Source organism: Astatotilapia calliptera, chromosome 7 (genome assembly GCF_964374335.1).
Source record: "Astatotilapia calliptera chromosome 7, fAstCal68.1, whole genome shotgun sequence".
In the NCBI taxonomy this organism is placed as follows: Eukaryota; Metazoa; Chordata; class Actinopteri; order Cichliformes; family Cichlidae; genus Astatotilapia; species Astatotilapia calliptera.
Window position 1 is genome coordinate 31,441,191 of NC_137428.1, and position 27,662 is coordinate 31,468,852.

At 42.8% G+C, this 27,662-nt stretch overlaps 1 protein-coding gene and 1 long non-coding RNA gene across 4 annotated transcripts; both read right to left on the bottom strand.

The window, feature by feature from the left end:
- Positions 1-15,484: 15,484 nt before the first annotated feature.
- LOC145430063 (uncharacterized) lies at positions 15,485-18,000 on the bottom strand. Of its 2 annotated transcripts, XM_080304414.1 has the most exons (8): positions 17,716-17,809; positions 17,542-17,607; positions 16,588-16,648; positions 16,440-16,490; positions 16,307-16,351; positions 16,158-16,222; positions 15,973-16,081; positions 15,485-15,853 (listed from the first exon to the last, which is right to left on the bottom strand). In XM_080304414.1, the coding sequence occupies exons 4-8, from the start codon at positions 16,446-16,448 to the stop codon at positions 15,596-15,598; spliced, it is 486 nt and encodes a 161-aa protein (XP_080160540.1). In that variant the 5' UTR covers positions 16,449-16,490; positions 16,588-16,648; positions 17,542-17,607; positions 17,716-17,809; the 3' UTR covers positions 15,485-15,595. The 2 variants fall into 2 exon arrangements, with proteins under 2 accessions (XP_080160540.1, XP_080160541.1); XM_080304415.1 differs by having other exon boundaries at positions 17,542-18,000.
- A 4,547-nt stretch (positions 18,001-22,547) lies between these two features.
- Positions 22,548-24,842, bottom strand: LOC145430064 (uncharacterized). Of its 2 annotated transcripts, XR_013910468.1 has the most exons (4): positions 24,264-24,842; positions 23,881-24,109; positions 23,501-23,662; positions 22,548-23,407 (listed from the first exon to the last, which is right to left on the bottom strand). It is a non-coding gene; the product is annotated as an uncharacterized LOC145430064 (long non-coding RNA). The 2 variants fall into 2 exon arrangements; XR_013910467.1 differs by lacking the exon at positions 24,264-24,842 and having other exon boundaries at positions 23,881-24,252.
- Positions 24,843-27,662: the final 2,820 nt, after the last annotated feature.

Consider the following 27,662-nt stretch of genomic DNA (forward strand, 5'->3'; position numbering starts at 1 on the left):
TTTTACATATCTTATGGAGCTGTTCGGCACTTCGAGATTGGTGGGAAAATATAATGGAGGTAATTTTCAGTGTTTTAAAAAGGAGATTTGGTATCTCACCAAAACTGTCCATACTTGGTATAACCACAGAACTTTCTGATGGAGATTTTTCTAGTTATACAAAAAGATGGATTATTCTGGCTCTTACTACGGCCAAACGGGTCCTACTAAGACATTGGCGGAAAAAGACCCCCCCCCCATGAAGAGTGGCTAAAGACAATGGCTAAGTTGGCGTCTTATGAAAAAGTGACTTATGGTTTATTAGATAAATTGCATCAATATGATTGTATTTGGTCTCCCTTTACAAGCTGGCTTTCTGTAACTTGAAGAACAGAAGAGTAATGATAGAGTGGTGGTGTGGGGATTGGTGTGCGAAGAAAGAATAGGATAACTTTCCTTTGTTTTTGTTTTTTTGTTTCTGTTGTTGTGTTTTGTTGTTGTTTGTTTTTGTTTGTTTGTTTTTTAAACTATTTATTTATGTAGTTATTCTTAAGTTCTGTTATTGAAGTTTAAAATGAAATAAATAAAAATTGTTGATGACACAAAATCATCAGACATGAGATGCTTAACTGAATGTGGCTACTTTAAACATTAAGTTATAAAAGGTAAAAACAGTATTTGATGCAATTAAAAAAGATACATTCATCAAATAATCTGAAAATACATCCTAAGATTGATTGATTTGCTATTCTATCATTACAATACAAATAATGTGGTCAAATCCTATGAGAAAGGCTAACTGAGTGGGTTCTGTTGTGTTACTGAATGAACTATGATGTAGTTCAGCACTCTCTCATAAAGGTCTCTTCCGTTGTCAAAGGAGGGACTAAGAGGATGAATGGCTGCCCTCAGTCCTGCCATCTCCTCAGGCCCCAAAGGACACTGTATTGGTGGAAGAACTACACCACCACTCTCTGGTCTCGAATAGTCAAGGTCCAAAGAGAAATGTTCTTGAATGTCCTGAAAATTCACTTGCTTTTGTTATGAACAGTATAACTATAGTTTGCAGCAATTACAAAGTTATGTTAAAGTCTTTAAAAACAAAGACAGGTGCACATGTTAAATATATGCATGTCATGAATTTCAAGGTACAAAAACATAAGCGTTATAAAACATCTGTAATAGCACATTTTATAGTCGTACCTCAGTGTTTTCTGGTGCAGCCACAGGATTTTGACCCATGTATTTAAAAATAAATAAATAAATACATATTGAATTTGTGATGATTGATTTGGGTTTACAAGATATATATATATTAGGGGTGCAACGATACACAAAATTCACGGTTCGGTTCGATACTTTGGTGTCACGGTTCGATATTTTTTCGATACAAAAAAAATGTTCATGCCTTTTTAATTTGTCATTTATTAAAATTATAAATATATATTTTAACTCAAAAGTACAGTTTTTAAATTTAACCCTAACCCTTGTGCGTGTTTTTTATTTTGACAGCGAATGCGCACCTGCGGACCACTTATGTGCAGCCCTGGTTATTTAGCTCGTCATATTGCAGCCACAGAAATTCTTTTGTCCTTGAAACCATAAAGCTGCACTTTTTTTTTGCCTTATAGTCTGATTTGTCATAACTTCTCCGTTTTGTGGTAAGCTTTTCTTTGGCTGTCACTTCTTCACCCTGACCTATCTTATTTGGCTCAGCAGAACTAAAATATATATCGTGCTGCTTTTACACACGCACTCACATAAGCTCAGCGATTCTCTGCGCGATCAACCTCTCACATGTTTAAGCTTGCTGCGGGAGATTTCACTTGTCATGTTTGCATAGTAAGCTAACGATTAATAAGACGATGTCAGAGGAATTGGTGCACAAATTATCATCACTCACCAATCAGTACTGTCGCTCTCTATACACAGTTCACGTGATTGCAAAGTGAAAGCAAAAAAACAAGCGCAAATTCAAACGCGATTTCAATATGTCACATATTGACAGTGGCTCACCGATGCCAATGACATAATTACCCAGCTACATTTCTGAAAGAATGCAAAAGCATTGACATATATTTTTCCTTCCTACAATAGCCCGACGGGCAGGGAAGAGATTGATTTTGGTAGCCCGACTGAAAAAAATCGCTAGCCCCGGGACGTCGGGCTAGCGATATTGCGAGCCCTGTATCTGATTGAGGAATCACTCATCTTTGGAAAAGAGAGTTTATTACAGAGAAATGTCTCTTTCCAAAATAAAAGCTATACTATCCGCTTCTTCTGGGCTATATTCTCAGCAGCATAAGGAGAATCATGTGCTAACAGCTGTCTAAATGACTCGGCTAAAGTTAGTAGCATGCTTGTTGTTTTTGTCTTTGCACTAGGAGGATGTCGGCGTAAATGTTCAGTCATATTCATTGTGTTCCCACTAGTGCTTTCAGGTTAATCTCGTTGAAATGACCTTAACGCCACAACACGGCAAATCTCCGTTAACGAGCTACCGCCGATCGCCCCGTGCATGGGGCTAGACGGCCAACACGTTAACGAGCTAACTGCGCTAACACACTAGTTCCCACCCATGTAATTGAGCATTGTATGGCACATCCAACATACTGTTTTACTTTAGTCCATGACTCACTTACCTTCAGGGTCATACGTCACATGAAAACCAAAATAATTCCAAACGCCAGATCTGAATGAGGGTGGGGGAGGTCCATGTTGCAAGGAGAGCTTAACTTCTGTCTTGCTAGCTTGCCTTGCGCTCTTCCTTCTGACGATGCTGTCTGTGTTGAGCGCTCAGTGGATCTGCGCTCGACAGTGCAGCCTAGGCGGAGTAGTCGAACGCAGATTCACTGAGCGCTCAACACAGACAGCATCGTCAGAAGGAAAGTTGATAAAATAAATTACAAATTTTGTATTGTTCGATACATATGCGTACCGAACCGAAAGCACTGTATCGAACGGTTCAATATCGATACGAATATCGTTGCACCCCTAATATATATATATATATATATATATGCTAAGTCCTATATATAACTTACCTTTGATTGTGAACACTTTTTCCTGAAATGTAGCTTGCTCTGCCACAACCACGAACAGTAAACTGTTAGGAGGTGGTGGGTAGGTGTATTGTTGTTGTTTGGGTTTTGTTTTCCTTTTCGTTATAGGTAGGCGAGGCGGGGCTTGATGACATTCCGACACACCTGCGACGCATCGGACGTCATCAGTGAGCGCTTTTAGGGAGCAGAGTCACGGACGTCTGGTGTCGGAGTATTTTCGCTGTCACAAGTGGTAACGAGGTAGCACAGGCTGAATCTGTTGATTCTACGCTGTGGAGCTGTATGTTTTAGGGATCCACGTTTTGACTGCTTCTCTTTTGTCTTAGCCTGTTCCATTGCCTGCCTGCCTACCTAGGATTTTGTGTTGGCTATTGTGGATCCGTGACGGAGTGCTACGTTCCATCAGGCTGCGGTCACTGCAGCAGCTGTGGTTTGTGTGTCAAGTAAGCTCTCCAACTCTCTCCGTCCACTTGTGTTTAACGCTCGGCTATCAACGGTACGCCGTAAACTCTGTTTTGTTCCTTGTTGTCAGGTAGCTCCGGTGCGTCACCTGCCTACCTGCATACCTCGGCTCCGTCTCATCTCCTCGGTGTTAATCTCCTGGCACATTTTTATCTATCACTGTATATAGCCCCTTCCCTTGTAAATATTCCCTACTCGTGTATATAAACTTGCATCACAAACTATTTGGTGTCCGTGTGTGTTTCTGCCACATAATCCATCCGTGTCAGTTTACCTAACATAAACATGCAATGAGCAATGCAAACATTTTCGACACCCTGGTCTCCTCTAACTCTGCATGACGAAATAGAATACAAACAAGTTTTCAGAAGGTTGACTAATAATATAGCATGTATCAAGGTTGTACATTACCTTAAAGGAAAGCCAAACTGTTCAACAGAGCTCACAAAGAAGCCTAATGCAGTTGATGCCTTGTTATTATTTCCAGCACCAAGGTAAATTATCTGGAAAATAATTTATGAATAAATGATTTTGTTTTGAAGAAACAAACACAATATCTAACAAACTAAGAACACCTGACAGTTATATACTTTGTTAAAGTAAAATAAAGACAACTCAACACTAATGAACGTAAATTTCTTGTCAAAGGAGTGGAAGAAGAATACGCCACTTTCTCTCTATGGGGTAGTTAATTAATTTTGAGAAAAAAAATTGTGATTGCAATGGAATATTGTTTACCTTTCGCGAATAGCCATCAATCCCAGCAAATATAACTATGCCAAAAAAACAAAAGCAAAATATGAAACACACGTCCAAGTATAACATTTGTCCACAAATCATAATTTATCAACTTGTTTGTTTCTTTGCATACTAAACAGGATTTTTTTTTTACTTTGTACCCATACGGTAAAAAAATAAATTTTTCCTGGCCAAAATATATTTCAAATATATGGTAAATATATTTTGTATTTGTGATGCTCCAAAAAAATATATTTTTGCACTGCAAAAACTCAAAATCTTACCAAGTATATTTGTCTTATTTCTAGTCAAAATTATCTCATTACACTTAAAATAAGACACAATCAGCTACAGGGCAACATTTCAGTAAGCTAAAGGAACTTGTTTCAAGACAGTGAATCTTGAAACTAGAGAAAAACTAGAGATTTTTCACTTGTTCCATTGGCAGATTTTTTCACTTAATACAAGATATTTTAGCTTAAAATAAGTGAAAAAATCTGCCAATGGAACAAGTGAAAAATCTCTAGTTTTTCTCTAGTTTCAAGATTCACTGTCTTGAAACAAGTTCCTTTAGCTTACTGAAATGTTGCCCTGTAGCTGATTGTGTCTTATTTTAAGTGTAATGAGATAATTTTGACTAGAAATAAGACAAATATACTTGGTAAGATTTTGAGTTTTTGCAGTGTGAAATTGAAAATATATTTCTTTCAAACCAAAATACATTTCAAAACATATTTTAGGGTGAAGAAAATACATTTCCAACCTTACAGTAGAATGTATATCAAAGTATCCTTTATTTAAAATATATTTAGTGCAATAATGATGATAATGATAACAATACTAAAAGTAACATGTTTTATGCACATCTGCAAAAAACAGTTGGATTCAAACAAAACAGAGTCAAAGGTCTATCACGAATTAGGTTGTTTATTCATTTGCTTACAGTATTTCACATTACACAATATCTCACTATAATGTAGCGTTCATTGACTTTGAAATTATCTGTCAGTGATACAGATACAAATAGAAATTTACCTGGATCCTCTAACTGTTAACGTAAAATGCCTTATGCTCAAATCAGAAATGAAAATAGTTACAGTGTATCCAGAGTACTGAACATACAAACACGTACTGTATACAAACCTGATGAGTTTGTGGTTTGTATCTACATGGGCCAATGAGAGGGGACCTTTTACAGAGTACACTCTTCTTGCAACACAGCCGACAGATGCCATCCTTTCTAGGATTCCTGCAGCATCTACCCTATGCATCGATACAGACACTTGCTCCCATTTGACACGGTATCCCATGGCCTGCAGTTCCCCCATCATCATTCGATAGCCGATGTGTGGCAGTCTCATTTTAACTGATCTAACAAGGCTGTCCAGCTCATCATCTGTGACACCCAGAAGCCGATCTATACTGGGAATGGAAATTTTCATTTTGATGAGGCTTTGCAAACATTCTTCTGATATGCTAAGTTTACATTGTCCTCTCGCTGTGTATACAACATCAACAAGAGAAGAATGTGGGTGTCTCTCTCCGTCTTGGAAATTTATCAGTCTCAAAAGATTGGATAAGGCATTAAGAATATCTTGTGGTACTGCTAAATTTACCAAATGACCGTATAAGTCTCAATTCATGACTGATGACATAATGCAAATAGTCCATATCTACAGGTCTGCGTTGTAGAGCTCCATGAAGCTTTGTTAGTAATCTTTCATAGAACTGCTTCCTTATTAATGTACCTGGAACAGAAATTGATACATTTGCTAAATGCACTAATGACATATTAATCTATGCATATGTACATGAACACAACAGGAAGATAAACAAATTAAATCATTTACATAAACAAGTACGTCCATTTCATAAGACTTTTAATGAATTTTAGTTTGAAATACATTTATGATTTAAAAATACTTAAAAATGCAAAATATGTGAAAACTTTTTGTCCAGATTGGAGCAGAATATTCATATTTAAAATTAATTTAGTTACAAATGGCTTGGCAAAGCACCCTTTTTCCACTGACAGACAGGCAACTATTTTGTTTTAACCCTTTAAAACTGGACAGAGCGGGCACGCTCCGTTTTGCGCAAACACTTTTAAATCCCGGTAGCACTGCAACCAGGTGAGCTAGCGCAATAATTTTTTTTGCATATGAAACCTGAGGAGTTGTACTTACATCTTATGCCATCAGCTTGTCCTAGGTCACAGTTTCCTTCCACATATAGCTTTGCAAAAACTGCATAAAAAGCACTTGCAGCAACAAAAACATAATATCCCAGAAACACGCTTTGCCGATCCGATCAGCTGTTCGTAACACTTCCTACATTGGATTAGACGTCAGCACGAACTATTGCATGTCCGCCTTGACCTGCCCGAAACCGGAAGTGATGTCATTTTCGCGGAAATGTAGTTTTTTACCATCCGGGCCTCATGAGCCTATACTGGTGTTTTTAAAAGTTAAGTTTGACTTTATGACTTTCTGTGTCATTTCTGGGATGCTTAGGACTCATATTGCACTGCTGGAAATAGTTCATTTTGATGCATATGCTGCTTTTTTGCAAATTTGCATTATAATACTTATTTTCGTTTTTCCTGCAGTGTATAAAAATTGGTGTATTTCAAAAATAAAACTATGATGGCACTCAAAATAAATTCCCTGTGGTGGGAAACTATTTTGTGCAACTTTTTTGTATTTACAGTTTTGAGGGATAAGCCTCTTAACCCTTTACAGCCGATCGGAGCGGGCATGCTCTGTTTTGCGTAACTATTTTAAAATCCCAGTAGCACTGCAACCACGTAAGCTAGCGCAATAATTTTTTTTGCATATGAAACTGGAGAAGTTGTACTTACATCTTATGCCATTAGCTTGCCCTAGGTCACGGTTTCCTTCCACATAAAGCTTTGCAAAAACTGCATAAAAAGCGCTTGATGGAACAAAAACATAATATTCCAGAAACACGCTTTACCGATTCGATCAGCTGTTCATAACACTTCCTACGTTGGAACAGACGTCAGCGCGAACTTTTGCATTTCCGCCATTACCTGCCCGGAACCGGAAGTGACGTCATTTTCGCGGAAATGTAGTCTTTTTTTACTCTCAGGGCCTATACTCGTCTTTTTAAAAGTTATCTTTGACTTTATGACTTTCTGTGTCGTTTCTGGGATGCTTAGGACTCATATTGCACTGCTGGAAATAGTTTATTTTGATGCATATGCTGCTTTTTTGCAAATTTGCAGTATAATATTTATTTTCGTTTTTCCTGCAGTGTATAAAAATTGGTGTATTTCAAAAATAAAACTATGAAGACACTCAAAATAAATTTCCTGTGGTGGGAAACTATTTTGTGCAACTTTTTTGTATTTACAGTTTTGAGGGATAAGCCTCTTAAATTTCTCTAACTACAAGTATATGTTAAAAAAGCAAAAACGATTTTCAATTTTTTTGTAGTTTATTGCACTTTTTTGCAATTTATGTAATTACTATGCACTTAATGAATACATATTATTAAAATCTGGGCTATAATGGTTGTATTGATGTATAGCAACTTGAAATGCTCCCAAAAATGGCTCCACAGCAGGTAAAAATATAATATAAGCTCTGGTGGACTTGGTTCTATGGTAGGTCTTAAAGGGTTAAATTTCTCTAACTAGAAATATATGTTAAAAAAACAAACAATTTTCAATTTTTTTGTAGTTTATTGCACTTTTTTGCAATTTATGTAAGTACTATGCACTTCATGCATACATATTATTACAATTTAGGCTGTAATGGTTATATTGATGTATAGCAACTTGAAATGCTCCCAAAAATGGCACTACAACATGTAAAAATGTAATATAAGCTCTGGCGGACTTGGTTCTATGGTAGGTCTTAAAGGGTTAAAGAGTACGGCATACAAAGATGTATAAAAAAAAACAGGTGACCTGCAAGACATTACTTCCAACCCTACACTTGTCTCACTGTTATGTGACTGCAATTTGCCATTTCTTAATATGTTATCATCACCACTGGCCATCAGGAGTAAGGCTCTGGCATCCTTGTAGATACTTTTGCAGTTTGAACCTCAAAAACCTCCATTTCAAAGTTAAAGTGTTTGTTTATTCACAAAAGAGACAGGGGCATCACTGAATTTAGCAAATTTTAGCTGCCAGCTAGCTTGCTACAACGAATAGGCTAATGTTGGCATTTTACCACAACTTCACCAGATTTAGCTAATAAAAACTACACCTATGTCCAGTCGAGTGAAATAGCAAAGAAAGACGATGGAAAATGATTACTTACCTGCAGTTTAGAGGGTCCACTTGAACTTGATGCAGCCATTATTGAAAGAGGCAAAAAGAGAAAAATGGCAGCTTGGTCAGCACGAGCAAGGACTCTATAATGTATGCAAATTCATGCGGGTCGGAATCCCCGCCCCCTCAAGCGCGCCTCCGGACGCCAAAACAGTGCCAGCAGATTGAAACTGAAAAATGGTTTGAAACCGTAAAATGGATTGAAACCGAAAACTGGATTGAAACCGTAAAATGGACTGAAACCGAAAACTGGATTGAAACCGAAACATGGATTGAAACTGAAAAAAAAAAAGTAAGCGAAAACAAAATAATTACAGTTTCAATTAATTGTTTTTCACTGTCGTATTTTTTTCGGTTTCAATATTTTTTTTGGTTTCGTTTCAAGGTGGCTGATTCCATAGCATGCGGAGTGAAGCGGAAAAAAGTGCAAGAGAAAGGTTTAAAAAAAAAAGACAAAAAAAACCCACGGCTCGCAATAAGGAGCTGGCTCGCGTCGTTCACGTCAAAGATCCGGCCCTAAGAGCCATTTCGTTTGCGACCGACACGTCACTATAAGACATCGAGGTAAGGAAGATTCTACTGCCACAACCCTCTTTCCTCAAACAGATCCATACAAAATAAATTCTGATTCCATACATGCGAGCCTTGTGCTTCACGCTGGGATGAGGGGGGAGGGGCGGTAGTTACATTAGGGACATCAGGAAAGGTATAGTAATCATTCACAACTATATTCAGTTGCAGATGATAAAGGATTCAGAAAGTTTATTCATGCAGGCCCATAGGACAGAGAATATGCATCTTTTTTTTCATATTTTAATTTATATTTAATTGTGTTGTGGTTTGCAGTGTTTTGTGTTGTTTCACTTTATATTTGTAAAAGGGAAAAGCTGAAAATTTAAATAGTTAAAAGTTGAAATGTGAATAGTTGGTTTTTGTATTATATGATTTATTTATTACATTTTATGTGGAGTGAATAAATAAAAGTATATTTACGGTGGCCCCTAGAGACAAAGCACGTACAAACTTCAAAACACGTAAAAACTCAGAAGCACATAAAAACTCAAAACACATACAAAACACAACAGAAGTGCTCCAGGGTGCTGGGCGCAGTGTTGAGCTTTTGTTACACAGGGTTTAATATGATACTATAACGTATTGGCCATTCTTCCAGAAATGCATTTGTGAGGTCAGACATTGTTAGATGAAAAGGCCTGGCCCACAGTCTCCACTCTAACTGACCCCAATAATGTACTTTTAGGTTGAGGTCAGGACTCTATGTAGGCCAGTCAAGTTCTTTCACACCAAACTCACCAATCCATTTTGTTATGGACTTTCTGCACTGGTGAGCCAAACTGTTCCCACAAATTTGGGAGCATGAAATTGTACATAATATCTTGGTATGGTGAAGCATTAAGAGTTCCTTTCACTGAAACTAAGGGCTTAGTCCAGCTCCTCAAGATCAGGCAATACCATAATTCCCTTTCAAACAAACTTTACACTTTGAACATTGCAATCAGACAAGTACCGTTCTACTGGCAACCACCAAACACAGACTCATCTATCTGATTGCCAGATAGAGAAGCATGACTTGTCACTGCAGAGACCATGTCTGAACTGGTCTAGAGTCCAGTGGTGGTGTGCTTTACACCACTGCTTTGCCTTGCACTTGTAAGGTTGAATACAGGTGTTCAGTCATGGAAACCCATTCCATGAAGCTCTCTATGTACTGTTCTTGAGATAATTTGAAGGTCACATGAAGTATGTGGGCATGTTTGAGGTATGTAGAGATTGACTCTGCAGAAAGTTGGTGACTCCTATCTACTATTCTTCACTCAGTGATTTTACGTGGCTTACCACTTTGTGGGTGAGTTGCTGTTGTCCCTAATCACTTCCTCTTTGTTATACGATCACTAACAGGTACAATATTTAGAGAATGTTTATATTTCATGACTGGACTTGTTGACAGGTGGTATACTATCACGTTGGAATTCAATGAACTTCTGAGGGCAATCCATTATTTCACAAATGTTTGTAGAATCAGTCTGCATGCCTAGGTTTTGATTTTATGTGACCATGAAAATGACTGGAACACCTGAATGCAATGATTTGGATGGGTGAGTCTGTGTGCTGAGAGTCAGTGGAGACAACATGGTTGCATTCTAAAATGTCTGTGTGCGTGTGACAAGCATGTGTTTCCTTATCTGCAGGTGTGTTTATCTGGCCATTAATCATTGTAGCACCAAAGCACAGGAGATATGGATGGCTACCTTCTTTAGCCAGTCCTTGCTCCGATAACATTTTAATGTAGTAATCAGTGCAATCCATTTTTTCCAGTCCATGTGACTTACATGACTGACAACACTCATTGTATTTAGACATTCCAAGCAATCCAGTTAGAAGGATCATATACATAAATACTCAGTCTCTGGTAAATTTTACCTAACTTGTTACCAGTAGTGCTCAAGGTCAAGGAGAGTGCACACACAGCTGAATCCCATTCTCTAGTTTATTTTTTATTTTAATATAGTGTGAAAGCAACAGTTATCAGTGAAAGTATACTCTCTTTGGCCAAAGTTTAGAACACAGCAAAAACAAGCAACGATTATAAGAGCAGTTACGTATTTGCGCAAAAGTCCACTAAACACACAGAACCGAGCCACAAACCCTCCCAACCCAGACTCTGGATAGTCACATTTTGGGGGATTTGATGAATTTGGACAGATTTCTAGAAATGAGAGCTGCTCCATCCAAAGTGGGATGGATGCCATCTCTCCTAACAAGACCAAGTTTCCTCCAGAAACTTTCCCAATTATCTATAAAGCCCACATTGTTTTTTTGGACACGACTCGGACAGCCAGTAATTTAAAGAGAACATGCGGCTCAAAATGTCACTAATGGTCCAATTGGGAAGGAGACCAGAGAAAACGACAGAGTCCAACTGTCAGGATTTGAAGGCGCCCTGACCGGTCGACCTGCCAGTGTGTATATTTGTGTGCGTGTGTATGTGTGTCTCTCCTATCGCCCTGTCTTCCCTTCCGGCTCCGCTGTCATGTGTTAGGAGGTAACTTAGCAACAGGCTATCTCCGACCCGGAAGTGCTGTCACCCGGAGCTACCGCACCTGCAATCAATCCACCAGCTGCTGCCAATCAACTACCATCTTCGGCAGGGCTACTTAATGGTGTGGCTGAGCGACAGACAGCGCTGGAGTATTGCACTAAGCCTGGTAGTGTTTTCGAACCGCTAGCGTTATTGAAGTATTGTCTGATCTACGTACTCATCTTGTTGTATGTGTGTTCACCCAGGGATTGACGGAGGATTCACAGACACAAAGGAAGCACTTGGAGGAGAGACGGGCATTCACTACCACGCACGGGCTTACACAGAAGGAAGGACGCACTATCACCATTGTTGCACATTTGAACTGTTGTCACCTTGCTGCACTGTAAATAAACGCACTGTCTTCATTTCTGAGCTCCGCGGCTGAGTCCACTCTTTAACAACCATGACAGAATACTCCAGCCAGCCATGGACTCAGCGGACTCAAACCCAGTTCAGCGAGAGCTCTCTGTTCAGGGCAAAGTTTTGGACCACCATGAGAGCATGATGAAACACATTATGACGGAACAAACGGCGATGCGACAGGTGCTTGCAAACATTCAAGGTATGTTACTCACTGCTCCTGGCACCTCAGCTAAGAATCCACAACCCACTCCGTCAGTAAGTGTGGCTGCAGCTTGCCCACTACCTCCTTCACCTCCACCACCTCCACCTAGGCGAGAACATACATTACCGGTTCCGGAGATGTTTGATGGAGATATAACAAAGAGTCGAGGCTTTCTGATGCAGTGTTCATTAATTTTCAGACAACAGACACAGGCTTACGGCTCAGATTGCGCGAAGATAACGCTTATGGTGGAATTAATGACTGGCCGAGTGCTGCAATGGGCACAAGCTGTTTTAAATGTTCAACCGAATATCTCCTACCAAGATTTTCTGACCAAGTTCCGATGTGTTTGATAAAGGAACAGATGCAGATGGCGCAGCTAATGGCGCAGCTAATCGTTTGTTTACCCTGAAGCAGGGATGTAAGAGTGTCGCGGATTTCTTCATTGACTTTTGGATCCTGGCTGAGGAGACGGCTGGGTAGAAAACGCACTCCGGGGAGCCTTCCTGAACTGCCTAAACGAAGAAATCAAGCGTAAGTTAGCTACAAAAGAGCTACCTAAGTCTCTTAGCGCTTTAATTAATATGTGCATTCAACTAGATAATCATATGAAAGAGTTTGGGAGACAGGCAGGAGAAGGACGACGACCGGCAGGTGGTGCCAATATGCCTACCAGATTGCTTCCTTCTCAATGGAGAGAGGAAGAAGAAGACCCAGCGGAGGATGAGGAACAGCCGATGCAGCTGGGCCGGGCTCGGTTCGGTGCTTCCCATCGGAGGAGAAGACAGAGTGCTTCGTGTGTGGAAGAAGGGGACACTGGGCCGATAGCGAAGCGAGTAAAAGAATCCGCCCGCCAGTAGCTGTGGGAATACTGGCGGGTACTACAGCTAACTCTGTTCCCCATCTCAGTTGTCCGGCCAAGCTGATTTTTCATTCCCTAACTCACCCGTGTAGCGCGCTAATTGACTCTGGAGCTGAGCAGAGTTTGTTGGATGAATCGCTAGCTCATAAATTAGCCAAGAGCACCTGGCTGCAGCCACTGTGGAGCTCCACACTAACCGGATACACGTGACCTCCACACTAACCGGATACACGTGACCTCCACACTAACCGGAAACACGTGACCTCCACAGTAACCGGAAACACGTAACTTCAGTTAAATCGAAAACTAAATTGTTTTTTTGTTACTATTGATGCTGCTGAGAAATAAAAATGGTTTTAAGTGGGGGTTTTTAACACTCTGGGTTTGTTCAAAAAAATTCACCATCCCCTAAATTGTTCGTGGCCAAAAGTGTACAGTGGTCCCTCGCGGCGCGGCGCACCTTCCGCGACACTTGCTGTTTCGCTGATTTTTTTTTTTTTTTTTTACAGTACATTGTGTTGTGCGTTCTGATTGCTGTAGACCATTGTCAATCAATCTAGTCCAGTGTCTCCTGTACAGGAGTGGTCCCTAATAGGCCCACGGACCGGTACCGGTCCGTGAGTCCTTTGGTACCGTTCCGCGACAGTTGATCCTCCGGTGTGAAATGTATGGTTGTAGTTGTGTGTCTTATTTTGAAAGAACTATTTACGCGTTACCATAGCGACCAGAGAGCATTAAGAAGCAGAGAGGAGGATGTCGCTGTCATTGTTGTTGGCGCACAGCTCAAGTCACGTTTATTATTATATTTACAAAATACCACAGTTTCTTTTTTTTATTCTTTTGTTGTATTTATCCGCGACACCTTAAAGGTCATTCCCTGAAAATATTGTCTGACATTAAAGTGGTCTGTGGTGCAAAAAAGGTTGGGGACTCCTGCTGTACAGTACAGAATGCGTTTAGCTTGTCGAATTTACATAAATCTTCGATCGCTAGCAGTGTAATTCTGAAGTGCTGTACTGTATGTTTGTAAGTTTTCTCCCAAACAAACACAACAATGCCGACGAAACGTTTTGCACCCTCAAATGCACCTTTTGGTTTCATTCCATAATACTGGACTTACGTTTTCTACGAAGGTTTGAACTCGAGTGTTTAAACAAAAGAGAAAAGTGTGAAAATGTTCATGCCTGTCTGAGAAAAGTGTATAAAGCATGTAGTGAGGGGTTTTACAGTCTTAGCATCTATAATAATTGTAAAAAAAATTAAGTTGGCTACTTCATGGATTTCACCTACCGCGGGTTATTTTTAGAACGTAACACCAGCGATAAACGAGCGACTGCTGTATTATTAATAGTAGTGGGACATCTAATTGATTAACATCAACATTGATTATTATGCACTATTATTTTTGTTCAAGGAGAGCAAAAAATATAAAACTCTCTCTCAGCTTGTTTGTTGCCAAAAATGGCCACTTTTTGTGTATGTTCACAAAATGCTATAAAATATATATATTTCTTAGAATCAGAATCAGAATGATTTCTGATTCTGATTCTAATGTTTTCATGAAACTTCCTTTTTTTTCCCCATCTGAGCATCGGGGAAAAGGGTGTCTTGCAATTGTTGAGGTCACTAGTGTGTGCCTCATTTCTTCCAGGATCACTCTCTTTATATGTTTTAGTGGACTCCTAGTACTGCGAAGTGGTTTCATGGTACAAAGCGATTGTATTTCAAGATCTGGGAGACTGTAGAAATGAGCAGTGATGCCCTTCCTACCATCTTTCCAGAAAAATAAGTGATCTGGAAGCTGTTAGGCTTACTTACAGCAGCAGCACTAAACTCCAGGACACATTTACTAACGGTGTTTGTTGCTGTATGTGCTGCAGCTTTGAATTTTTTAATAATATATATTTTGTTAATATTTTGGCTATGATGTCTTGTTATGAAATGTACAAGAGTAAAAGTGTTTTTAGCATGTGCTTCAAAGCTAAGTTTGACTGGGAAACTCAAAGCTCAATAGTCTGTATCAACAGAAATTCACTGCAGCCTATGTAATATTTCATGCGTCATAATTTATTCTACTCTATCTTGCAAATACATATTTGTGTGGCAATGTCATGCACAACACACACAACTATTAGATCCTTAAGATCAAACCCGTGTCATTCTTTTGGTCCACTGCAGTGCAGTAGTCAAAAAAAAAGAATAAGTGAAGTGTCCACAAATGGCCAGGATAGAGCCCAGAGTGTTAATGTTTAAAATGTATAAAAATATTATTGATTACAATTCTTTATTGTTAATATCAACAATAAGCTTTTTATTTTGAAATTACAAGTTAAAAAAAATGCTGTTACATTTACATTTAATGCTGTTACACTGTAATCCTTTATTATAAGTATGGACATAGAATCAAGTGAACAACATTTTGAAATAAGTTTAATTGGAATTTTGTACTATGCAAAAAACAAAACAAAAAACAACAACGACATATTAAACAAACAAACAAACAGCCAGTGCCTTCATTTGTCCATTACATGTCAAACATAGCACTGACCCTTAGTCCCTGCTCATCAGCACATGCTTTCAAAAAGAGCTCCATGTCCTCTGCAAACTGAAAAACAAAGAGGAACAAGTCCCTTGCTCCAGTGTCTTCTTCCTCTGACATGTCTCTTAAGACCCTCTGCTGGTCCCCTTGATTTAAGGACAGATATTTTGGCATTGTTACGTGTGCCTTATTTTGGACAACCCACTGCACAGCAGGACGCAGATCTTCAACAACTACTGACTCCTGTGTCAGGCAAATGGGGATAAAAACATAGTTATTTCTCTGTTGCAGAACAGTTTTTTAACAGTTATTCAAATGTCACTAAACATGTAATTACACTACTGTTTAAAGTGAATACTGACCTGACTGACTTCCTGGAACTTGCGCTTTTTCAGTCTGAAAATGGGCACGTGTTGTCCTTCAAGCACAGCTTTGGCTTCCTCTCTCCAGTGTGCAAATAGCTTGCCAGAGCTTAACAGAAAATGTTGATATTGTTAAGGTGTGTAAACTTTGACACAACATAGAACAGAAGTCAAAATATAAATACCTCCTGAGATCAAAGTTCTCCATCAACAGCAAGCACCACCATTTACGCAAGTAGGGCATGTCTGACTGTAAAATATTAATATGAAACATATTTAATAACTTTCAAAAGATTCAAGACTCCATTGCTGTGAAAGTAAATAGAATACTTACTATAGTATAGTCAAATGAAGCATCCAGTGCCACGTACAGAGCAGACTATTTGGAAGAAAAAATAAAAATGTCATTTTTTTAGAAGCTTAAATTAGCTTCTGTATGAATCTCAAGAAGAGAAGAGAAAAATTACCATCAGCATGAAGATCCCACAGTCAACTCCATAGTCTTGGCTTGGAAAACCCTGTATTACATTGAAAATAAAGGCTCGTTAATAAAATCCCTTAAAAGAAGACTAGTGTAATTCATATTATTCACCATACACTTAAACTAGCACATACCTTCAAGTCAAAGCTCTTTTTTTCTGACCACTGCCCGGGAATGATCTTCACTGCAAGATTCCTTTTTTTTTTTAAAGACAGTTACATTCACAAGTTAACAGATGTCATCATGATGGGTGTGAAATGTTTATTGCTAATAGCACCAACTGTAACTACAGGCCTTAGGAACACGACCTCAACAAAACAGCATAACAAAATGAAAAAGTACAGTCACATGCTCACAGTTGGTCAAAATAAAGCATTTACAGCTTTAAGTTAAGGTTGGCATATTTTATAAACTAATTTTTATGATCATAATGTGAAGATGAGCCTATCCCAGCTGTCATAGGGCGACAGACTGGACAGGTCGCCAGTCTGTCGCAGGGCCAACACACCGGGACAGATAACCATTCGCACTCACATTCATTCACACAGTTACACCTAGTAGGAATTTGGATTATCCAATTAACCTATCCCCACAAGCTGCATGTCTTTGGACGGTGGGAGGAAGCCGGAGTACCCAGAGGGAACCCACGCAAACACGGGGAGAACATGCAAACTCCACACAGAAACTTGCTGATATAGTTTATAGAAAAACCATGTGAGTGTACTGTATGTGTGAACACTCAAGATCAGCAGAACATGATCTGGGATGCACTTAACCTGGAACACTGAACAGGTTCCTGAAAACTCCGGAACAAACCAAAAATGCTTATAAAAATGTGACCTCAAAAGTGAAACATATTGTTGGCCACCAAATCCTGCCTTGGTGTATAATGGGTCAAGAAAGAGGATTTCTCTTTTAGGTGGCTTCAGTACCTAAAAGACAGTTAGCCATGACTTCAAACCTGCAAACAATGTCATTGCAAGCGATCACAATCAAAGACTTTTGAAACTGCGTCATAAAAGCTTGAATACATCTCAGACACATAGCAAAATTCTAATAGTTTGTATGTGTCAAAAAACAAGACTTACACACAACTGGAAATGACTAGGTGTCCAGAGAGGGAGAACTATGATGTGCATCCTCTGAGCATCAGTCTGAAACAGAATTGTATTTTTAAGTATCCTGTATATGAACTCTCACCAAAGTTATAAAAAAAATCATTTTGATTACTTGCTTGTTTCTTTAAAGGACGGTACACTTACAGGAAAGGACTGCAATGGATCACAGCCATAGGGTGCAAGCCAAGTCCGGGTGACATACAGATTTTCTATGTAAATGTGTCACGGGGTCCCCTTCCAGACCTCTCCCGGACAAACACAGGCGTAGTCGGAAGGTATTAGTGTGGATACTTTATTTGAAACGGCCTCCCCAGTGCATAAAAAGATGGTTGCAAAGACATAAAACTGAGATCCGCGCTACACAGCCTGTTTGTTACAACACACACCCCTTCATATCCGGCTCGCCGTCTCTTATATCCCGTAACCCCTCCCCCTTGGCGTCACCACCAATTCTTTATTCTAACTTTAATCCCCGTCTCCCTCCCCCAGAATTTCTTTTTCATTATACACTCACAAAACATATACATTGATACAGGCTCTCAACTATTTCCCGGAAGTCTACCCGACTTCATATACACATTAACGGCCCACGTAATGAGGCCATTCTCATGACGGTCCAGACACACGTGAACTCATTATTTAAACCCCACACCCCCATACCATCGGCTTGCGTCACCCTGCACGATTGGCGATCCCCCGCACGTCTCCCCGACCGACGCCCTTAACAAGTAAGTGGGAACCAAAATCTAGCCACCCCCGATGCGGCTCACAACTTGCTCCTCACCCCTTTTATTCCTCTACTCGGTCGTCAGAAAGATACGCCGCCCCGGGTGCCAAATCGAACTAATGGTGGCGATCTAATGGTGGCGGTGCCATACTCAGCGGACTCTGCCTTGAGACGGGTCACTCCGTCACATCATCCCCTTCCCCCCGGAGGTTGGCGATGTGCGGCAACCTAGAGAGGTAATCCGCCACCACATTGAGTGTACCTGGTCTGTGCCGGATGGCGAACCTGAAAGGTTGCAGTGAGAGGTACCAGCGTGTAAGTCGGCTATTATGATCCTTCATGGACTGAATCCAGGTAAGCGCCCGATGATCAGTCTCCAACACAAACTCTCTTCCCAGTAAGTAATACCGGAGTTTCTCCAGCGCCCACTTAATCGCCAGAGCCTCCTTCTCCACCGTCGAGTAATTGGTCTCCCGCGGCAGCAGCTTGCGGCTCAGATATAGGATCGGGTGCTCCTCGCCCGGGTCCCCTTGAACCAACACGGCTCCCAGGCCGCTCTTGGAGGCATCCACCTGGACCAAAAACTGCTTCTTAAAGTCCGGACTCCAGAGCACGGGGGTCGAACACAGGCAAGTTTTCAGTCCCTGGAACGCCTGTTCACATGCTGCGGTCCATATGACCGGATTTCGTTGGTTCTTCCCCAGTAATGTCGTCAGCGGCGCCGCCATGGTTGCAAACTGGGGCACAAACCTTCGGTACCAACCAACCAGTCCCAGGAAAGCCCGCACCTCCTTCTTGGTGCGAGGCCGAGGACAATTCTGGATAGCTTCCACCTTATCCAGCTGCGGTCGCACCTCTCCTCGTCCCACCTGGTAGCCCAAGTAGTGAGTCTCCTGCCGCGCCCATTCACACTTCGAGGGGTTCAGAGTCAGCCCGGCCTTATGAATTCTTCCCAAGACCTCCGACAGATGCTGCATATGCTCCTCCCACGTGTGGCTGAAGATGACGACATCATCCAGGTAGGCGGCGCTATAACCGTCACAGCCCTGTAACAACTTGTCCATCAGCCTTTGGAAGGTAGCCGGTGCCCCATGTAGGCCAAAGGGCATCACGGTAAACTGGAAGAGCCCGGCAGGGGTCCTGAAAGCAGTGTACGGCCTCGACGTCTCCTCCAGTGGCACCTGCCAGTAGCCTTTGCACAAGTCCAAAGTGGTGATATACTGGGCAGCCCCAATCTTCTCCAGTAAATCCTCAATTCGCGGCATGGGGTACGCATCAAACTCGGAGATGGCATTTAGCTTTCGAAAGTCGATGCAGATGCGTAAAGAGCCATCCTTTTTGAAGATAATGACCACCGGGCTGCACCATTCGGAGCAGGACGGCTCGATCACTCCAAGCTCCAGCATCTTCTCCACCTCCTGTCGCAGCTTCTCCACCAAGTGTTGCGGAACCCGATAGGGCCGTTGCCGGATGGGCTGTCCCTCTTTTAGCCGGATCACGTGTTCAACCAAGGTAGTCCGACCTGGGTTAACGGAACACAGCGAAGGCGTCTCCTGCAGAATTTTCAGTAGCTCCGCAGCCTGCTGTGAGGTCAGATGAGTCAATACCGGAGACCTTGGATCCGTAGCCTGCTCAGGTTCACTCTGTCCTCCTCCGTGCACCACCCTGGCCATCAGTGCCTCCCTCGGAGCCGGACGGGGCTGTTCCACCCATTCCTTCAGGAGGTTCACATGGTAGGTTTGTTTCGGTTTCTTTTTTCCCGGATGATGGATCTCATACGTCACTGGTCCCATTCGGCGAAGCACGATATAGGGCCCTTGCCATTTCGCCAGCAGTTTACTGTTGGAAGAAGGGAGAAGTAACAGCACCTTTTGTCCGGGCTGAAACTCACGTTGCCGGGCCTGTTGGTCATACCAGATCTTCTGGCTTCGTTGAGCATCCCGCAGATTGGCTTCGGCCTCGGCCTGGTACCGCTCCAACCGCTCTCTCATCTCCAGCACAAACTGCACCACCCCTTTCTCATTTGGAGCCACGGTCGAAGACTCCCACCCCTTTCGAACGAGATCAAGCGGCCCCTGTACCTCCCACCCATAGAGTAACTCAAAGGGGGAGAACCCCGTGGACGCCTGTGGAACCTCTCTATACGCGAACAAAAGAAAGGGTAACCACTGGTCCCAATCTTTTCCCGTGTCTGACACAAACTTCTGTAACATCCGTTTGAGAGTCTGATTAAACCTCTCCACCAACCCATCTGTCTGTGGATGGTACGGTGACGTCTTGATGGCCGAAACGCCTAACTGAGTGTGGAAGAGCTGCATTAACTTCGACGTAAAGTTAGTCCCTTGGTCGGTCAAAATCTCATCAGGTATCCCCACCCGAGAAAACAACTGTATCAGTGCGCGCAGAACATTAGGGGCTGTGATCGCTCGCAACGGAAACGCCTCTGGGAAACGGGTCGCGTAATCACACACCACCAATATGTACTGATAACCCCGACCACTTTTTACTAACGGACCCACAATGTCCATAGCTACCCTACGGAAGGGGATAGAGATGACCGGCAAGGGTTGTAGCAGAGCCCGATCCGATTTGCGCGCTGGGCAAGTTTTCTGACACACAGGGCATGCACGACAGTACTTCTGTACATCCGTATACATTGACGGCCAAAAGAAACGCGTACTAACCCGTAAATAGGTTTTTTGGCGACCCAAATGGCCTGCCCAGGGGAGGGTATGAGCTAAATGCAGAATGAAAGGTCTACAACTAGCAGGGATCACAAGCCGCTGGTGGTCCCCATCAACTGCATACAACACATTTTTCTCAACCACAAACTTCTCTTTTCCTCCCCATTTCTCTGTTCCCCCTTCAGGCACATTAGCAAACAACACTTCCAACGTCTCATCCTCCCTTTGCAACACAGAAATATTGGGGGGCTCGGGGTTACTCTCCCGCTTCGGCAGACCCGCGGATTGCGGGGACGATCGCTGTGGCGTCCCAGCTGAGCGGACCGGGGCCGCTCCTCTCCGCGCATTGAAATACTGCGTCACCAACTTGGCTGCGGCCAGTCCGTCCGCGGGCTCATGCTCCCTCACCCAGGTCCTCACCTCCCCTGGAAGAACTCGAATTAGCTGCTCCAAAATAATCGCTTCTCCCATCTCGTCCTTCGTATGCTGCTCTGGTCGAAGCCAGCGCCGGTACAGTCCTTTCAGCCGGTAGTACGTCTCGGTGGGGCTCTCCCCAGGTGGAATAATATTAGAGCGAAACCGCTGCCGATACGTCTCCGGGGAAATGTCAAATTTAACTAACAAGGCAGCTTTTAAATCCTCATAACAGTGGGCTCTTTCTTCATCCATTGCGGTATAGGCCTCCAACGCCTTCCCCGCTAGCAACGGAACTAGCCGACAGGCCCATTCATTCTCCGGCCATCTCCAGGTTCTGGCCACCCGCTCAAAGCGCAACAAATAGTTCTCAATATCTTCCCCCATCTGGTACGGTGGAATCTTTGGCCCCTCCGATCGCCTCCACTCTCCGCCCGTCTGGTCGAGGCTGCTTGTCGTTGCCAGGGACTGGCGAGCCGGTTCCTCCAGTAACGACGGCCGGTATTCTCGCTGCCGGGCCGGGGTAGGCAGCACCATCCTGGGGCTACTTGCTGTTGCCGTGCTTGGCGTAGCCGTTGCTGCCGTGGTGCTAGCTCCAGCTAGTGCGGGACCTGGGCTTTGCTGACCAGCCACATCTGCGGGCAGCGGCGCATTAGGAGGGGAAACGGTCCTCAGTCCCCTGAGTTCTGCCAATAACACCGTCTCTCTCCTTTGCTGTCCCGCCAGGAAGTCCCTCATCATCGAAATCAGTTCTCCATCACGTGCTGCGGTCGAGGTTGTAGGCAACTCCGGACCAATCCTGCCGGAAATCTCCTCCTCCTCTGCTGAAGAAGACGACGCCGGCACTGTGTCCCACGCCAGCTCCTCTGCTGTCTTCTCCCCCGGAAGCTCATGCTGCTGGGACCGCAGCCCTGTGCGCTTCGCTGGGAGGCACGTTTTCCTCTTCCGACTAGCCATCCCACTGCTGCCACCATATGTCACGGGGTCCCCTTCCAGACCTCTCCCGGACAAACACAGGCGTAGTCGGAAGGTATTAGTGTGGATACTTTATTTGAAACGGCCTCCCCAGTGCATAAAAAGATGGTTGCAAAGACATAAAACTGAGATCCGCGCTACACAGCCTGTTTGTTACAACACACACCCCTTCATATCCGGCTCGCCGTCTCTTATATCCCGTAACCCCTCCCCCTTGGCGTCACCACCAATTCTTTATTCTAACTTTAATCCCCGTCTCCCTCCCCCAGAATTTCTTTTTCATTATACACTCACAAAACATATACATTGATACAGGCTCTCAACTATTTCCCGGAAGTCTACCCGACTTCATATACACATTAACGGCCCACGTAATGAGGCCATTCTCATGACGGTCCAGACACACGTGAACTCATTATTTAAACCCCACACCCCCATACCATCGGCTTGCGTCACCCTGCACGATTGGCGATCCCCCGCACGTCTCCCCGACCGACGCCCTTAACAAGTAAGTGGGAACCAAAATCTAGCCACCCCCGATGCGGCTCACAACTTGCTCCTCACCCCTTTTATTCCTCTACTCGGTCGTCAGAAAGATACGCCGCCCCGGGTGCCAAATCGAACTAATGGTGGCGATCTAATGGTGGCGGTGCCATACTCAGCGAACTCTGCCTTGAGACGGGTCACTCCGTCACAAAATGCTTATCCCCTAGAATGTAAAAAAAAACAAACATTTAAAACAACAACTCTTTAAATTAAAGCTTGACAATCATCATATACAACATACAGTACCTTTGACTGAACAATTTTGGTGATAAGCTCAAAACAGCCATTTCCAATCTAAAACAGAAAAAATCATGAAAAAAAATGAATGTACACTTTATTATTTCATATTCATAGGAAAAAAAATACTTACAGTCAATTCCATTTGTTTGTTTAAACCCAGTGTCCAAAAATCTGCCCGTGTGAGGCATCCAGAAGACGTTTCAACAATCAGCTCATCTTTGGGTCTGCTGATGTCCAGAACATAGTTGAGCTAAAAAAAACAGATGGTGTCATAGACTGTGGATGACAATATCAGATAAGCACTAAAAGTTGCACTTTGCGACATCTGAAAACTTTAACATACAAGCTGTTGTTGGCCAGGGTGCGGTACAAAACACCATGATGAACGGCTGGCCAAAATGTTCTCAGGCTTTGTCAGAGCTTCGCACGGTGGTCCACAGGTCAGGAAAAGTTGCATCTGTTGACCTTCTATTGGCTTTCTTGTTGTCAACTCTTTCCTGAGGTTCTATAGGGATTTTAACAGGTTTCAGACAAAACACTACATAGAATGCATATTAAATGCATACAAATGCAAGAAAAATAAGCACTATTTATAGAAGGAAATTCATTTGAAACAGCATGTAACAAATTCGTTTATGAGCCATCAACTACAACAAGATAATGAATGCAAGATTATTATTTCACCTATATATGACAATCACTATTCAAATTAAGAAATTTTACCAGTGTCACCAGACATTGAAGGTGCTGGGTTCAACACCGTTTCTGTGATTTCTCTGGGTTTATTGCACACCTGTGGGGCTAGGTACACAAAGAAAAGAATATACACACACAGATAGGAACAAATCTAACATGTAAACAATGGTAGCGTTCTGGTCATGAGACAATGCATGTACTTACCTACAACAGCTTGACCCAGTGCCGACAATGAGATATTGATCTGTGTGTTTCTCTGCCATGGAGCACGATGAAAAAACATTAAAATAAGAAGGAATGTTGTTGTAACGCAAAAAAGTGGCAACATGATCATTGTAAGAAAACTAGACGATTCCTAGAATTATGAAATCACTAACGGCAAATTTATTTAAGAAAGACTCTGTCCCAACCTTTGCGATCAACTTGCAAGACTTCCACGGTATCCATGTATGTTTACGGCTACTGTGGAGGTCACGTGTTTCCGGTTACTGTGGAGGTCACGTGTTTCCGGTTACTGTGGAGGTCACGTGTTTCCGGTTAGTGTGGAGGTCACGTGTATCCGGTTACTGTGGAGCTCCACAGTGGCTGCAGCCAGACCCTTCTCAAATTAGCCGTACCCGTTGTTCCTCTCCCCGAACCTCTCCAGGTTTCGGCTCTTGACGGCAGCCCACTGATTACGGTCACTCACTGCACTCGAACCATCACACTCACCCTCTCTGGCAATCACTCGGAGCAGCTCAGTTTATTTCTTTTTAAATCTCCTGATGCTCCCCTTGTGTTGGGCTATCCCTGGCTGCCACAACGTAATCCGCAGATCGACTGGGCCAAGGGCCGTATTTCAGGGTGGAGCAGTCAGTGTCACGCTTTGTGCTTACGCTCCGCTACTCTGGGTGCGACGGTCTCAGGCCTGTTGCACCTCCTCATTTGTCTGGTGTTCCGCCTGAGTATCATGACCTGGCCCAGGTTTTTAGCAAAGACAAAGCCTCCTCGCTTCCGACCCATCGCCCGTATGACTGTGGCTTTGATTTGATTCCCGGCACTCCCTTGCCCACCAGTCGGCTTTATAACATCTCCAAGCCCGAGCGGGAGTCGATGGAACATTAATGACTCCTTGCCAGCCAGCATCATTCGACCCTCCACTTCACCTTTGGGCGCGGGTTTTTCTTTGTGGCAAAGAAAGACAAGATGCTCCAGCCGTTTATTGATTTCCGGGGTTTGAATAAAATCACGATTAAGAACAAATACCCCTTGCCCTTGCTGGCGTCCACCTTTGAGCTCCTCCAGGGCGCCACAATTTTTTCCAAATTGGACCTCGGCAATGCTTACCACCTGGTGCGAATTCGTGAAGGGGATGTATGGAAGACAGCGTTCAATACTGACCTTGGGCATTTCGAATAACTGGTTATGCCTTTTGGGCTCACCAATGCCCCTGCTGTTTTCCAGGCTATGATTAATGATGTGCTGGGTGATCTCATTAACCACTGTGTCTTTGTCTACCTAGACGACATCCTTGTGTTTTCCCGGAGCCCGGCGGAATATGTGGAGCATGTGAGGCTCGTACTGCAGCGCCTATTGGAGAATCGCCTGTTTGTGAAGGCTGAAAAATGTGAGTTCCATGTTCCGACTGTGTCTTTCCTGGGCTTTATATTGCAACACGGGCGGCTGCGTCCACTCTATAACAACCGTGACACCAACATTGTTTTGGCAACACACTATTACACACCTATTCAATATTGATTTTAGTGACCTCCGGTTGACGTGACCTCCGGTTTTTCAAGGGTGCAAAGCTGAGTCTCCAATTCAGTGATCTGGCCTCCAGAGCCACAAATAGGCTACATTTACTACAAGTATCATTACTGCTAAAGGAGGCTGAGAGGTAACTAAACATCTGTGTCATGGTCCTGGGTCGTGCGACCCAGTGCTTTGTGTTTAGTCTATTTTGATGTTATTGTTTGTTTAGGTTCATTAAGTTATTCCAGCTCATTTGTAATTATATCACCCTTGTATTAAGCCTCCCTTGCCCTTCATGTGTTTATGTCTGTGTGTCTTGTGTTGTCAAGTTCATGCTGTCGCTTCCCCTGTACTCCGTCTCCCTGGTTCGTGCGTCTACCTGTCATGAGTCATGTCTGCATGGTTATGTTTAGTTCATGTCATGTCTAATCTCCATGTTTCCTGTTTTACTTTGAAAGTCTGTATTCAATGTCAGTGTATTTAGTTTCACCTCTCCTGTCCTGTCGTTAGGTTCATGTGTGTCAGCTGTGCTCCCATGTGTGGCCACTTCCCCTGATCATCCCTCATGTGTATTTAGTCTCTGTGTTTCATGTAGTCTGTGTCGCGTCGTCTGTGTTCTCACCTCCATGTTTTCACGGTCAGTCTTTTCAGTGATCATCTTAGTCTCTGAGTTTTCTTAGTTTGTCACAGTATTAGTTTTCCCAGTTTAGCTATAGTCTAGTCACGCTATCCCTACTTTGTTTGTACACCTTGTCTCCAGCCATAATAAAGGCTCGCTTTCTGTTAAGTTCACTGCCGTCTACTCACTTGTGTACGCACCTGGGTCCATTACACACACCACCGCACGGCCTGTCTCTGCAGACCGTGACAATCTGACACAAAGAGAAAAAATGTGCAGCAGGGACAGATAAAGAGGTCATGCTGCTAGCGAGTCGGCTAGCTAATATAAGCTAGCGAAACCAGTGAGTGAGTACTGAGACTATAAATTAGCGAGTGAATACACAGAGATTGTGCTTCGGATGAAGCATGTGAAGATTACCCCCAGTGAAATTACAAGTTATCTAAAAGTTTTTAATTAAATTCCTATGCAGATAAGCTACACAAAAACACTGTGTTGTAACAGGGACAGGAAGTGATACTCTACCACAGAGAGAATGAACACCAAGTGACAGCGCTGATGATTTTGTGCAGAGGATCCATGCATCCTCTAATCTAATTAGTGTGCTTAACAACTCCACTTCTACTTTTCACAGTTTTTTTCTTCGCACTGAGTTCATCTTGTACACTATCTGTCCATTGGAAAGCACTGCATCTTGATACAAGTGTGCCTTACAACAAAAGAAAGTGTAAACATAGGAGGGCTTCTCTAGTAGCACTGCTAAGAAATTTCCTAATATATCTGCCCCCATGCACTACACATTTTCACATTTTGTTGTGCATGGGTAATCATTTCCTCTTGTTATCTGTGTGGAGGGCACATTATTTGGTCTACTCTCAGTCAACCTTATGTGACTACAAATTTATCAGTTTGCAAAGTCTTGATGAAAAAAACAAATCTTTAAACTTAACTTCCCTCTTGTTGTCTCACCTTCACCCACTCCTTTGCACTCTACATCCCTCTTGTATCTCAGCTCCCCCTTCTTTCCATCTGTTTCCATTTCCTCTATCTTTTGTCCTTCTGTGTGATCTGTTGCTCCTCGGGGTGACGTTTTGGGGCAGATTGATGGTGTTCAAGCCTGACTCTGGTCAGTGAGGTCTTGCTTCATCACACATATTTTCTAATTTCTCCCTCTCTTTCTCTCTCCTTACTATAATTCCCACTCTGAACCTATTTTATCAATTTTCCTCCACCCCCTTCCCTTCCCCACAGCCCTGCAATCCAGCAGCTTGTCCTACCTTCTCTCTTCTCTATGTGGGGACCATCTCTTTTTCTTTTTGTCCCTACATTCTTTCTGCTCCTTCCATCTTTCCGGGCACTCCCCCACACCCTTCATCTGCCCTGACAGATTAATAGTTTTCCTGTCCTACAGAAAAACCTACAAAGACTTGTCTCTCCCTTGACAACACTAAACTATGAC